Genomic DNA, 15,956 nt, shown 5'->3' on the forward strand with positions numbered 1-15,956 from the left:
CAGGCCGAGACCCTTCATCAGGACTGGAAAAAAAAGATTAGAAGTCAGAGTAAGAAGGTGGAGAGAGGAGAGAAAGAAGTACAAGGTGTTAGGTAATAGGTGAAACCAGGAGAGAGGGAGGTGTGAAGTAAAGAGTTGGGAAGTCATAAAGAGATAAAGGGCTGGAGAAGGAGGAGAAGCACTAGAGGGAAGTGATGGGCAGCTAAGGAGATAAGGTGAGAGAGAGAGAGATGGGTATGGGGAATGTCAAGATGCCATCCCTTTCTCTCAATTCCTCTGTCTCTGCTGCATCTGCTCTCAGGATGAGGCTTTTCATTCCAGAACTAATGAGGTGTCCTACTTCTTCAAAGAAAGTGGCTTTCCTTCCTCCACCATCAATGCTGCCCTCACCTGCATCTCTTCCATTTCATGCATATCTGCCCTCACACCATCGTCCTGCCACCCTAACAGGGATACGGTTCCTCTTGTCCTCACCTACCACCTCATCAGCCTCCAGGTCCAGCACAAAATTCTCTGTAACTTCCTCCATCTTCAAGGGGATCCTACCACCAAGCATATCTTTTCCTCCCCCCAATTTCTGCTTTCCACAGGGATTATTCCCTATGCATCTCCCTTGTCCATTTGTCCATCCCCATTGCTCTACTCCCTGACACTTATCCTTGCAAGCAGAACAAGAGCTACACCTGCCCCTATGCCTGCACCCTCACTACCATTCAGGGCCCCAAACAGCCCTTCTAGGTGAAGCGACACTTCAGCTGTGAGACTGTTGGAGTCATCTACTGTATCCAGTGCACCCGGAGTGCCCTCCTGTATATTGGTTAGACCCAACGTAGATTGGGAGACAGCTTCGCCGAGTTCCTCTGTCCACCAGAAAAAGCGGGATCTCCTGGTGGCCACCCATTTCAATTCTAGTTCCCATTCCCATTCCGACATGTCAGTCCATGGAATCCTCTCATGCCGTGATGAGGCCACACTCAAGTTGATAAATTGATCAGCAGTATATCATGAAGTAAAATAGAAATAAGTTAAAATCTATGGAAGCTCTAATGCTGCTTTGACACAACCAGATACGATGTTACAGAGGCCTTACTATCACCCAGAATTGTTCAAAGTTCAAAGGACATATATGTCTCCATAAACAACCTTGAGATTCATTTTTTTCACGTATTCACAGTAAATACAAGAAACACAATAGAATTAAAAAATTACGCCCAACAGGATGAACAAACAACCAATGTGCAAAAGACAACACACTGCAAATACAAAAGAAAATAAATAATAATTTTAATAAATAAGTAAGCAATAAGTATCGAGAATTTGAGATGAAGAGTCCTTCAAAGGGAGTCCATAGATTGTGGGAACAGTTCAGTTATGGGGCAAGGGAACTTGAATGGAATTATCCCCTCTGGTTCAAGAGCCCGAGAGCTGATGCTGTTCCTGAACCTGGTGGTGTGAGTCCTGAGGCTCTTGTTCCTCCTTCCTGAAGGCAGCAGCAAGAAGAGAGCTTGTCCTGGATGGTGTGGGTCCTTGATGATTGTTAACTATTTTATATTGTTTCTTGAGTTATTTACAATATAACTGTAAATAAAATTGAATTCACTCTTTAAAGAGATTATTTTCAATGTTGCGTAAGTTTTAAATTTTGATTTTAATACCATCCTTCATCTGAAATTTCAGCTTATAACAGCATTCTTAGACAATGCAAGACCATGTTAATTCTGAGGGAAGCATCCCATTAGCTTAATGATAATTTTGTTTTAAAAATTTATTTATTGAGATATAGCACAGAATAGGTCCTTTTGGCTTTTCAAGCCACGCAACATAGCAATACCTCAACTTAACCCTAGCCTCATCACAGGACAATTTACAATGACCAATTAACCTAGTAACTGTTACGCCTTTGTACTGTGAGAGGAAACTGGAGCACCCGGAGAAAATCAATGCATTCCACGGGGAGAACGTGCGAACTCCTTACAGACAATCAATGCCTGAACTTATTTTCGTTCACACATCAACTTCCCTTTCATACACAAAGGATTAATTTACAGTGGCTAATTAAACTATAATCAAATTTTGTAATATAGAAGGACACTGGGACAACCAAAAGAAAGACATGGGATTGATGGGGGAGGAAGGGGAAGCCCATTAATTCTGCACAGACTGATTCAGAATCAGGATCAAAGCTGGGACCCTATAACTGAGAGACAGCACTGCAGCACTGTGCTGTCACCAGTCAACTCACGTGTCTTTAGAAAAAGGGGAAAAGACCTGAACCTCTGGAGGAAACCCATGAAGTCACACAGAGAGCATCTACAATACATCAGACACTAACAACAAGCACTTAAAAAGCAATAATTTGATCAGAAATTCACTAGATTGTGAATATTTTAAGTTGCTATTTTTGGGTATTCAACAGTACTTTGTTCAATTGCTTATCTTTGCATAGTAGGTGTTCTTTCAAACTAAAAGAGGTTTTCCAGGCTGCGTAGCTGTTCAACCAATACTGAGGGTGAGAAGTCATTGCTGGTGCACTCAGAATAATTTAAATAACTTTATTTACTCTAGATGATTCAGCGAGAAGCAGAAGTGAAGAGCAAAGTGATTTCGGTGGCATTGACAGATTCTGTCCACAATGTATGGCACCAAGAAGCTGGGAAGTCTGTACTGGATTGGATGCAGGAGGTAAGACGCAACCATGGCAGACTTGAATGAGAAGTTAATGGAGAGGAAACTGTAAAAGAGATGCTCTGGTCAAGAAATCTATTTCTATAATGTAGTATAATCTATTTTCATAAAAGAAGTATTTATGAGACAATTCCATGAACATGATAAATGACCTATGGTGTTGTTGGTAATCAGGGTACCACAGTAGTATCACAGCTAGCGCAATGCTATATCAGTTCGGGGCATTGGAGCTCATTTCCAATCTCATCTGTAAGGAGTCTGTACATTCTCCCCATGGAATGCATAAGTTTCCTCCGGGTACTCTGGTTTCCTCCCACAATTCAAAGTCATACTGGTTAGTAGGTTTATTGGTCATTGTAAATTGTTCTGAGATTAGGTGGGTTGCTGGGTGGCGCAGTTCGCTGGGCCGAAAGGACCTACTCTGCACAGTATCTCAATAAAATAAACAAATCATCAATTTCTTCATCTAAGAATTGCCTTTTTGGTAGTCAGCAATTATGGAGTCAAGGTAACTGCAAATCAGCCACGAATGACAGCAAAGTCTGTACAAATGTGCAGTGTAGAAATGGAGACAGATTCATTCCCAAAAGATTTGCATTTTAATAGATATAAGTTGCATAATGAAATCATGGATAATTCAAAATATAAATGATAGGCAAATTTAAGGGCATCAATTTAATTTACATCTTAAAGCGTGGGGCAGGTGGGCATGTAGGACATGGTGCCAGATGGGAAAAGAAAGACATGTTTTATGGAATAAGGTTATCTTTACCCAGTATCCAAAGTGCCAGTGAATTATTTCATGGCTGTGATCCAGGGATAGATCTCCCTCTTTGTTACACAAGATGCTTAACTAAAAAAAAAAATCCCATCTCAAGTATTGCACTGGCCATTGGGTGCCCAGCTTTCTTGGATTGACTAGATATGAGTCTGTAGGGACAGCCTCAAGCGGCCCAATGATTCTTTATACATTTGGTGTGTTCTTATTTAAAGAGTGAAAATAGTAATCAAAAAACTACAGATCTTTAGCATTAATCAAAATTAGCAGGGTTGCAAATGCTCAACAGGTTAGCTAGCATCTGTGGAGAGAGCAGCACTGTGCTTCAGGTTGACAACCTTTTATCAATTCCGTTAAAACTGATCATTTGTTCTGTTCAATCCAGTTCTTACCCATCTCCTTTCCTCATGTCACCCAGAATCTACGGTACCTACCTCCCAGTCTACTGAAAGGCCTGGACAGAGTGGACATGGAAAGCATGTTTCCTAGGGGGAGTCTCAACCAGAGGACACAGTCTCAGAAGGGAAAGATGTCCCTTTAGAACAGGGATGATGAGGAATTTCTTTAGGTAGAGGGTGGTGAATCTGGAATTTATTGCCAGGGATGGCTGTGGAGGGCAGCTCATTGAGTATATTTAAAGTAGAGGTTGGTAGGTTCTTGATTTGTAAGGGCAAGAAAGGTTACAGGGGGAATGGGATTGACAGGGATTACAGATCAGCCATGATTGAAGGCAATGTAGACTTAGTGGGCTGTATAGTCTAATTCTGCTCCAATGTTTTGTGATCTTATGTCCTTCTGGTGTGTCCATTATATCATTTCACCCATTGAAACAGATTGAGCAATGTCAGGCGAGTCAGTGTTAACATTCATGAGATGTTGTGAGGCAGGTTAAGGGCATTTCCCAGAAGTAGACGTTGGCTCTGATAAAGCTATTCCTTAACTGATACCTCTTGGCATTAGTTATGCTATGAAAGTGGATCTCAGCTTTTTCCTGAGGGTGTAGTATCTTTGAAAATTGAAAATAAAAGTTTTAACCAGAGAACTTGGAGCAAGATGGAGCTTGGGAAATAGTGTCTGAAGAGACCAAGAAAAGAGAAGAGCTCAACAGAGAGCAGAAGTTACTGAGAGTCAGCAGATTGGTACTCAAAGATAATGAGTTCGATCAATGATAAGTCTGCCATCATTATTTGCAGAGTTGAGATTGGTATTCATTGTGGTGGATCAGTGATAAGGCTACCATCGTTATTTGCAGTGTTAAGAACAGCATCAGCAAAATGGAATGAAAACAGTACTAATGCAGGAGAAATACACACAACATGCTGAAAAAACACTACCGGTCAGGCAGTATATTTGGAGGGAAATAAAGTCTCGAATCTTGGGGCCAAGACACTTCATCAGGGAACATCGACTATTTATTTCCCTCCATAGATGCTGCCTGATCTGACAAGTTCCTCCAGTATATTGTATGTGCTGCTCAAGATTTCCAGCAACTGCAAGATATCTTCTGTTGAAAGGAGGAGTAGCCAGTAAAACAGAGGAGTCAAAGGAGAAAGAAGATGAAAGATTCATCATTGTACATGACCATTGACTTGAAGAAATATATAATATGAAGGGGAAAGGAATAAATATCTGAATGGGAGGAATGTAAAAAGATTTAAGGATTGCTGAAGAGACTTGTGGAGTTAGGGGTTTTTCACTGTATGCTTCCCAAAGAGCGCTGGTCTTCTGGCTATTGGGACTTTATACAGAGCAGTTCCTGGTGAAAAAATAGAAACACGGATGAAATTTTAGGGGATCTAACTCTTTAAAAGCAAAGTGTTAACTTTCTTTTTGATTAGATTAAATTTTACATGATTGCAAATTGGATTTTCAGAAAGCCTTTGACAAGGTGCCACACAAGGCTGCTTAACAAGCTATGAACCAATAGTATTAAAGGAAAAATTCTAGCGGGGATAAAGCAGTGGCTGATTGGCAGGAAGCAAAAAGTGGGAATAAAAGGAACCTTTTCTGACTGGTTGCCAGTGACTAGTGGTATTTCCACAGGGGTCTATGTTAGGACCGATTCTTTTTATGTTATATGTCAATGGTTTGAATGATAGAATTGATGGCTTTGTTGCTAAGTTTGCAGATGATATGAAGATAGATGGAGGGGCAGGTAGTTCTGAGGAAATAGAGGACTTCGACAGATTAGAAGAATGGGCAAAGAAGTGGCAGATCAAATACAATGTATGGTTATGCACTTTGGTAGAAGAAATGAAACCATTGATGAAGGTAGAGCAGTAGATGTAGTGTATATGGATTTCAGTAAGGCATTTGATAAGGTACCCCATGCAAGGCTCCTTCAGAAAGTAAGGAGGCATGGGATCCAGGAGACCTTGCTTTGTGGATCCAGAATTGGCTTGCCAACAGAAGGCAAAGGGTAGTTGTAGATGGTTCGTATGTAGATGATGCATGGAGATTGGTGAACAGTGGTTTTCCACAGGGATCTGTTCTGGGACCCCTCCTCTTTGTGATTATTATAAATGACCTTGATGAAGAAGTAGAAGGGTGGGTTAGTAAATTTGCTGATGACACAAAGGTTGAGGATGTTGTGGATAGTCTGGAGGGTTGTCAGAGGTTACAATGGGACATCATTAGGACGCAGAACTGGTCTCAGAAGTGGCAGATGGATTTTAACCCAGATAAGTGTGAAGTAGTTCATTTTGGTAGGTCCAATTTGAAGACAGAATATAATATAAATGGTAAGACCCTAGGCAGTGTGGAAGATCTGAGATATCTTGGAATCCATGTCAATAGGGCACTCAAAGCTGCTGTGCAGGTTGACAGTGTTGTTAAGAAAGTGTATGGTCTGTTGGCATTTATCAACCATAGGATTGAGTTCAAGAGCCGTGAGATAATGTTACAGCTATATAAGACCTTGGTCAGACCCCACTTGGAGTACTGTGTTCAGTTCTGGTCACCTCACTAGAGGAAGGATGTGGAAACTATAGAAAGGGTGCAGAGGAGATTTACAAGGATGTTGTTTGGATTAGAAGGAGTACCTTATGAGAATAGGTTGAGTGTACTTGGCCTTTTCTCCTTGGAGTGATGGAGGATGAGAGATGACCTGATAGAGGTGTCTAAGATGATGAGAAGCATTGATCGTGTGGATAGTCAGGGCTGGAATGGCTAACACGAGGGAGCATTGTCTTAAGGTGCTTGGAAATAAGTACCGAGGGGATATCAGGGGTAAGTTTTTCACACAGAGGGAGGTAGGTGCGTGGAATGGGCTGCTGGTGACGGTGGTGGAAACAGATACAATAGGGTCTTTTAAGAGCCTCTTAGATAGGTTCATGGAGCTTAGAAAAATACAGGGCTATGCACTAGGGAAATTCTAGGCAGTCTCTAGAGTAGGCTTTATGGTTGGCACAACATTGTGGGCCAAAGGGCCTGTGAAGTGCTGTAACTTTCTACGTTCTATGTAAATGGAGAGAAAATACGAAAAACTAAGGTGCAAGGGGACTTGGGAGTCCTTCTGCAGGATTCCCTAAAGGTTAATTTGCAGGTTGAGTCTGTGGTGAGGAAGGCAAATGCAATGTTAGCATTCATTTCAAGAGGACCAGAATATAAAAGCAAGAATGTGATGTTGAGACTTTATAAAGCACTGGTGAAGCTTCACTTGGAGTATTGTGTGTGGTTTTGAGCCTCTTATCTTAAAAAGGATTTGCTGCAACTGGAGAAAGTTCAAAGGAGATTCACAGAAATGATTCCAGGATTGAATAGCTTGTCATATGAAGAGCATTTGATTACACTGGGCCTGTGTTCACTAGAATTCAGAAGAATGAGGGGTGACCTTTCAAATGTGAAAGGCCTTGGTAGAATGAATGTGGGGAGGATGGTACCTATGGTGGGAGATTCTCAGGCTAGAGGGCACAGCCTCAGAGTAGGAGTGTTCCTTTAGAATGGAGATGAAGAGGGATTTCTTTAGCCAGAGAGTGATGAATCTGTGGAATTCTTTGCCACAGGTGGCTGTGGAGGCCAAGTCTATGTATATTTAAGGTAAAGGTTGATAGATTCTTGCTTGGTCAGAGCATGAAGAAATACGGGAAGAAGGCAGGAGATTGGGCTGGAAGGAAAATTGGATCAGCCATGATGAAATGGCGGAACCAGATGGCCTAAATTCTGCTCCTATATCTTATGGTCTTACAGTCTTGTTGCATGGTCAGATGCCATGAATGTAAAATGTCATCGGATCAAAAATCCAACAGTGCCTACAAACAAAACTAACTGAGCAGTCTTTCAAACCAAGGTCAGACTATTGCACAACACCAATTCAACATCTGATATGAAACCCATTCTTTGTTTGCACATGCATTTATAAACAAGTGTAGGACTTCCAGGTGTAAGAAATCATCGAAGAAAAGATGTGCTGGTACTGGAGACGGTCCGGAGGGGGTTTACGAGAATGGTTCTGGGAATGAAAGAGTTAAAACATGAGGAGTGTTACATGGCTGCTGGACTGTACGCACTGGTGTTTAGAAGAATGGCGAGGTGGAAATTGGGGGGGGCGGTGGGAGAGGGATCTAATTGAAATCGATTGGAAACTGAAGGGCCTGGGTAGAGTGGTGGTGAATCTGTGGAATTTATTCCCACTGACAGCTGTGGGGTCAATTCATTAAGTATATTTAAGGCAGAGGTTGATAGTTTCTTGATTAGTCAGGGTGTCAAAGGTTATGGGGAGAAAACAGAAGAATGGGATTGAGAGGGATAATAAATCAGCCATGATGGAATAGTGGAGCAGCTTTGACAGGCCAAATGGCCTAATTCTACTCTTATGTCTTATGCTTTTATGTATGTAGAGAATGAAAGACATAGATGAGAAAAGCATCAGTTAACTGAGGCCATAATTGTGACTCTCTTGAACAGGAGAACAGAAGCAACCTTTGGCAGAACACATATCTCCCCACAAGCAAGTAGTCCACTGACACCTGGTTAATATCAGTGCCAGCGACCCAGGTTCAATTCCAGACATTGTCTGTAAGGAGTTCGTACATTCTCCCAATGACCATGTAGGTTTTCTCCCAATGACCATGTAGGTTTTCTCCCAATGACCGTGTAGGTTTTCTCCTGCCGTTCCGGTTTCCTCCCACAGTCGAAAGATGTTAATTGGTCATTATAAATTGTCCCATGATTAGGGTACAGTTGTTGCGTGGCGTGGCTCAAAAGGCCAGAAGGGCCTACTCCATGCTGTATCTTAATAAATTAATAAAGAACACTAGGATTCAAGATTGTTTAATGTAATTTCCTGTACAAAAGTGTAAGGGAAAACGAAATAATTGTTAGTCTGGATTTGATTCAGCACAAGAATAACACAAAAGTTAAAGAACACAATAATAATTGAAAAACACAATAAATATAAATAAATGAGATAGCTTATACATATAGATTGATTGTATGCCCATAATGTTTCCCGAGGCTGTACATAGGGTGACTGACAGGAAATAGTACAGTAATGGTGTATTACTGGGTGGAGGTGTTGATCAGTATTACTGCTTGGGGAAAGTCACTGTTTTTGAGTCTGGTCATCCTGGCATGGATGCTACATAGTGAATGGGATGACAATAAACTAAGAACCCCAAGAAATCAAGATAGGACCAATATCATATCCTGCCAGCTTACTGAAACAGGATATGCAATTCTCCTAAATATGAAATATCTTATTAATTGTATCAGTAAATCCCTTTCACATTATACGTGATCAATTGCTTTTAATATGTTGTATTCATTTATCCGAGGTGGTGATTGTTAACTGATTAGATCAGTCTGCAACACCACCTACTGGCCGGGGTGTATAAATCCATAATTACAGGGATCTGTTTACATACAGAATTTTCATTCTAAATGCTTGTTTCTGTGTTAAACATCAAGATAAAATGTGCCCCGATATTGCGCTAACAGAAAGTCTCAGCACACACAAGAATTTTAATACTATTTATTCAGGTTTACTTTTATACATATTTTGTTTACTGAATTACAGTAACATCGATTTTTTAATCATTTTTGCATAAAGGATGAACTTAGTCTTGGCATACATATTGAGAATGCTTTTTGATTACAGCCAAATTGTGTCTTATGCAGAGAAAGAACAGTTGTAAACCTATGACATATTCCAACAAAGCTAGTGTTTGGACTGTGCAGAATTTGTAAGAGAATTTCCACCATGGATTGTATAGTGTGGTTACTTGGAACACTAATTTTACCTCTGGGATCTGATCTCAAATCCATTCCAAAGAAAAGAAATTAAAGTCTATCCCCTCTTATAGCTTTTAAGGTTTCCAAGCAAAATATACTTGAACAGTCTCAATTTAGTTCCCAGTTGATGCAAGTACATGGCATAAGAGAGTGCACATAATTCATATTGGCATCAAGAATACATATTGAATATTCTGCTGGAATTATGAGAAACCAGATCTCTCTCAAGAATGGGAAGCATCCATTAAGGTCTGCAATGAATTTTATGAACACAATAAACCAAAGAATGTTTTGCTGGCAATATGGCATTGTTTTCATTATCCATCTTTAACTGTTTAAATATGTTAAAGTTGGAAAAATACTTTGATGTGAAATCATATAAAATCTTATTAAACATTTTGTGTTCAAAGTTGCTTTGATGATTAAGTGCAAGAATTTATATTTTATTAGTTAATAAGTTTGTATAATGTCAGACTGCTGAAAGTCTATTCCAAATTGTATGTAGATTTCAACTAGAATCATAAATCACTGCAGCCCTTCAGCCCATCTTGTCTGTGTCAAACTATTATACTCTCTGGTCCCATAGCCCTCCATTCCCCTCCCATCCCCCTCCCATCCATGTAACTTGTTTCAACTGCATATCAACAGTTAATCATAAGACCATAAGACATACGAGAACAATTAGGCCACTCACCCATCGAGTCTGCTCTGCCATTCCATCACGGCTGATTTATTATCCCTCTCGTACCTTCTCATAAAAATGTTCTCTTGTATAGTGGCTCTTTCCATAAGGACATCTTACTCTGCACCTGTGTTGATTCTGGCTCACTGTGCTTCATACTTTTGAAATATTTATTTCCTGCTAAAAGTAAAGTCGATTTCATTAACCTTTTACCATATGTATATTTCTCAAACCAAAGGACCAGGCTGGTTAACCCAAGTACTGTAGAAGCCATTCTGTTTGGTATAATGATTCAAGACCCTTACACTATTGTAAATGTCCCAAGCTGTTGCAGAAATTGCTTACCAAGTCTTGTTACCAACAATATACTGTTGCTTTGATTTTTCTGTTGTATGTTTCTGTGTTATGGTAATAATAACATTAGTGCCTGTGGTTTCATGTCTGCTCATGCAGCTGTGCACCCATCTGTTTACAAATGAATTTGTATCTCCAGATGTTCATTTCCAGTGCTAACTGAATACTCCACACTTCAACATCTACGATCCAGCAAATTTCAAATATATTTTCCATCCACTCCTTGCTTCGTGCCCCCCCCCCCGTTTTTTCCTCCTAACCCTTTCTGTTGTTACTGAACACCCTTTCCAGTTAAGAACTTCACAGATCCTTGTCTTTCCTGTTCTCTTGCTGGGGTTCCAGATGTGACATATATATGATGACAGTTTTCCTCTGTGCTTCTGCTGGGTGCATTGTTATACAGAACAATCCCAATTTGCCCATGCTGTTCACTTGATGACCAGAGGGAAATCTTACTAATCCACACCACTCCCATACTGACTCTGAATCACCAACTAACCCATCTTCCACAATTTCTTCCTCTGCAGTGCTGTTACAGCTGTGATCACCAGTCGACATCTTGTTCCATCCCTTATTCCTCTGGCACCTTCTTGGTAGCCTGCCTATGCCTTCAACTGTTTACTGTCCATTCTATCCCTGTCAGTAGAAAGTTTAGCAACCAGATCTTAGATGCCTTTGTCCAGTCAGTTTCATAAATGGTTAAAAGTTAAAGCCCCAGCAACACACACACAATGCTGGTGGAACGCAGCAGGCCAGGTAGCATCTGTAGAAAGAGGTACAGTCGACGTTTCAGGCCGAGACCCTTCGTTAAAGTCCTTCATGTTAAGTGTTTCTTAATATGTAATAAAGTTTAATCAAATATTCTAAGTGCCAAGAAATGCAATGCTTGATGTTTGTAAATTTTTATCACAATTTAAATCTTGGGAGTCCTGATAAAATTGGATATTTTATCTGTAATTGGATATTTAATCAACTCGTGTTAATCTGATTAACACGATTTGATTGCACAATGTGATCACTAGGTGGCAACTTGGAGTACATCTGGAACTTCCTCTTTCAGAACTCTTCTTCCATCTTGATTTTTTTCTTTTGGATAGTTATTATTTCCAAATCTCCAGCAAGTGAGAGGATGTTTTACACACTGTGTTACACTAAATCTTGTCAAGTATAATAAAGTGAATTAATTTCTCTTTCAATATCTCTGTGGCAAGTTCTACGCGACATTTATTGAGGATTCCCTTCCTTCACCTTTGTCACTTTGCACACCATACTGATGGCTTTTATATGTTAATCAGTAAGTTGGCTTTTACCCCAGACATCTGATTACTTTATGGATGAAGCTTGTCTTTGCAGATTTTCCAACTATTTGAAGGATTCCTTGTGTTCTTCATTAGTTTTACGCCTTGCCAGGTTTCTCTTCTAAGCTAAGAGAGCTGTGGCAAATTGCAGATCAACCTTGCATTTAATATCCCATTCAGCAGCTGCCATTTTTTCAAGATCTTGCCACTCAGTTATTCAAGATCTCCATAGTCCTCGGGGTTTTGGAATGCACCCAACCATCGATTGCAACCGTGTTTTTTCTTTGTCTTCTTATAAGATGAGGGCTATTTTCTTATTTCAATATGCACTGAAAGTCAAGCAACATGTCAGCTTTAATACTTATATCCAGTGCAACAAAATTGCACCATGCACTTGTTTCAACCCCACTCTCATTGTTGAAATAATTAATCATTTTCTCAGGTTGGAGGAATAACAGCTCATATTCTGTTTGATAATCTCCAACCCAACGGCATGAACATCAATTTCTCCAACTTACGGTAATTTCTCCCCACCCCTTTCTTTTTCCATTTCCCATCTTGTTCCCCTCTTCTGTTTTCATCACCTATCCCTGGTGACGCTCCTCCTTCCCTTTCTCATCTGGAACACTCTGCTATCCTATCAGAATTCTTTTTCTCCAGCCCTTCACCTCTTCCACCTATCATCTTCTTCACTTCATCCCCCCTTCCCCCATCCCTCAATCCACTCATCCACCTCCATCACCTCCCTCTCCTCCTCCTTATTCTGGCTTCTTCCTTCTTTTCCTGATGAAGGGTCTCAGCCTGAAATGTCAATTGTTTGTTCCTATCCATAGATGCAGCCTGACCTCCTATCTTCTAAGAGCATTTTCAGTGTGTTACTTAACTTAGCCTTTAGTTTTCATTACTTTTTTGCTCTCGTTGCTGGTGCCTCATTTTATAGATTGCAACTCCTCCAAACAATTTTCCGATCCCTGTCCCAGAATCATCTTCAAACAATCTCCTGACCCCTTGTCCCAGAACCGTCCCAATCTCCCAGCACCCTGTCCCAGAACCATCCCAATCTCCCAGCACCCTGTCCCAGAGCCATCCCCAAACAATCTCCCAGCACCCTGTCCCAGAACCATCCCCAAACAATCTCCTGGCACCCTGTCCCAGAGCCATCCCCAAACAATCTCCTGTCACCCTGTCCCAGAACCATCCCCAATCTCCCAGCACCCTGCCCCAGAACCATCCCCAATCTCCCAGCACCCTGTGCCAGAATCATCCCCAACCGGCTCTCTATTCCTCTCTGTGGATGCTGCCTGACTTGCTGAGTTCCAGCAGCATTTTGTCTGTATTATGTGTTTTGTATACAGTTCAATTCAATAGAGCTTTGATCAAACTTTGTATTCAGTTGTGACCCAAAGGTTTGACAAGGATAAACAAGTTCTGGGAAAGAGGATGCACAAATGCACTAGAATAATCTCAAATCTTGAGAAATAAGATACCTATACTCAGTGACTACTTCATTAGGTAAATCTGTACTCAGGTTCGTTAAAGCATTTATCTAATCAGCCAATCATGTGGCAGTGACTCAATGCATAAAAGCATGCAGATATGGCCAAGAGGTCAGTTGTTGTTCAGATCAGACATCAGAATGGGGAAGAAATGTGATCTCAGTGACCTTGATCATGGAATGATTGTTGGTGGCAGAATGAGTGGTTTGAATATCTCAGAAACTGCTGACCTCCTGGGGTTTTCACACGTAACAGTCTCTAGTGTTTGCAGAGAGTGGTGTGAAAAATAAACGATATCCAGTGAGTGGCAGTGCTGTGGGCGAAAATGGTGAGAGGTCAGAGGAGAATGACCTGACTGGTTCAAGCTGAAAGAAAGGTGACATAACTCAAATTGCCATGAGCTATATGCATTGGTGTGCAGAAGAGCATCTCTGAACGCACAATATGTCGAACCTTGGAGTGGATGGGCTACAGCAACAGAAGATCACTGCGGGTTCCACTCCTGTACCTAATAAAGTAGCCACTGAGGAGGTATTCAACGTGTATTCCCTTTGGGTTTCGAAATTTGAAGGAGACCTAAGGAAGGTCCTTCAAATACAAATAGATTTATTTGGACCGGAAACTATATCTTGATAACATGGCAGCACCATCTTCACCAAATATCCTTGCAGCAGTGTTTGAAAACAACTTATCAGCTGCTTCCTTAAGCTCAGTTTTACCGGTAAAAATACCAGCCTTGCATATATATTGGGAATTTAATTTTAAAAATTCATTTGTTGTTAAGGCAAATAAGGTCCTTGGGTACAAATCAAAATAATTGGATCATAAATGTAAACCAATTATTTTAGTTCATTATAGTAAACTTATTAAACAGAAGTTGGAATATTAGATAACCTTGCTTATATTGAGGAATATTCTTTGCAAAATATGTGACATATTTATGAGAAGTATTGCATCTAAAAGCCATGCTGAGGGAAAAACAGAACCATGTCAACAATCATTCTACAATAGATTCACACCTCGTGAAGTGATTAAAGACAAACTATTGAAGAGTTTCTGTGTTCTTGCCTAATGAATGTGAGGAATCAATTAAAGAGAATATACTCAAGAAATTAAGCAGAATACAACAAATCCCCAAGAGTTCTGATGGAGGGTCTGTGACCTGAAACATTACCACTAATTATTTTTGTAATTTTCTGTTTTTATTTTCTATTTTCAGTCACTGTGGTTTTGTGATTTTCAAATCTCTGGAGCTAATTCCCAGTGTCCTGGGGCTCAAAAAGAAGCGACTGCAGAAAAAGTGAATGCACAAAATTCCCTAGAGACTTGAACTATTTTAGTTGATTGGGAAGTAACAAATATAACACAGCTATCAAAATAGGAGAGGGAGCAGAAAGGAGAACAAGGAACCACAGACCAGTATGTTTCATGACTGTCATCCGAAAAGCACAGGAATCATTTACAAGGGCACCTCGGGAATAACAGTTTTATTGGGCAGAAAATATCGTGTATGATATATCAACTGGCATTTTAGGATGGCTAAGCATGATCTAATAGATGTTGTACATCCATATTTTTAAAAGGTATGAGACTGTGATCTCCTACATGGCACATAATTAACATGGTGTGAATAATATATTAATGTAGATACAAGGCCAGAAAAGGAATAGGAATAAAGAAGTTAGTTTCATTTTGGCAGACAGCAACTGTAGACAGTGAGATGCCACAAGGGTCATTTATGCCCCTCTATTGATGACCTGCTTTAATAACATGGCGTGAGTGCAGAATATTTAACTTTGTTGATGATGTAAAGATAGGAAGATGTGTATCAAACAACAAGCAGAGTCTGCAAAAGAATATGGAAAAGACGTTTTGGGTTGAGACCTTTCATTAGGACTATCCTGTCTGCCCATATTGTCCTCTTGAAGGGTCACAGCCCGAAATGTCAACTGTTCTCCTCCATAGATGGTACCTTACCTGATGAGTTTCACCAGCATTTTGTGTGTGTTACTCTGCAACTGTACAAAGCTATGAAGACTCCATATGCGGAGTGGTGTGGTTCTCTGTCCCTAACAAAATATACTTACCTTAGATTAGCCACAGTGCAGATCCACCAGATTGATTCCTTGTGTGATGGAGTTGTCCAATGGGAAGAGAAAGGTTTCTGTTGATAATATTGCCAATTAAAGCGGCAAGATAACCTGTTATTCAAAGCATGCAGCACCATTTTATAAAGAATTAAAAATTGACAATCTTATTTCCTATACTGATTTTAAGTTGGCTGTATTTCTTGTTATGTTTTTCACAATGTTATTAAAATATATTTTTTTCTGAAACAAGCCAAAGGAGCTACTCTTTACTTTAGGACAACTGGTTGGTCATTGTTCAGCACCAGGTTCTATATCCTGCTCGAAATCAGCTCCTCTGCATTC

The 15,956-nt window shown here is 40.3% G+C and overlaps 1 protein-coding gene across 7 annotated transcripts in view; it reads left to right on the forward strand.

Moving 5' to 3' along the window:
• The window catches only part of arb2a (ARB2 cotranscriptional regulator A), a 521,656-nt gene that overhangs the window by 304,429 nt on the left and 201,271 nt on the right, over window positions 1-15,956 (forward strand). For all 7 annotated transcript variants that reach the window (XR_011889469.1, XM_072281219.1, XM_072281220.1 and 4 more), the window contains exon 9: window positions 2,566-2,682. Coding sequence is in view for 6 of the 7 variants with exons in the window: in XM_072281219.1 (XP_072137320.1) it covers window positions 2,566-2,682 (117 nt within the window). In the remaining variant the exon portion in view is untranslated. The remainder of the gene's footprint in view (window positions 1-2,565; window positions 2,683-15,956) is intronic.

The sequence above is a fragment of the Mobula birostris genome, chromosome 17 (genome assembly GCF_030028105.1).
Source record: "Mobula birostris isolate sMobBir1 chromosome 17, sMobBir1.hap1, whole genome shotgun sequence".
NCBI lineage: Eukaryota > Metazoa > Chordata > Chondrichthyes > Myliobatiformes > Myliobatidae > Mobula > Mobula birostris.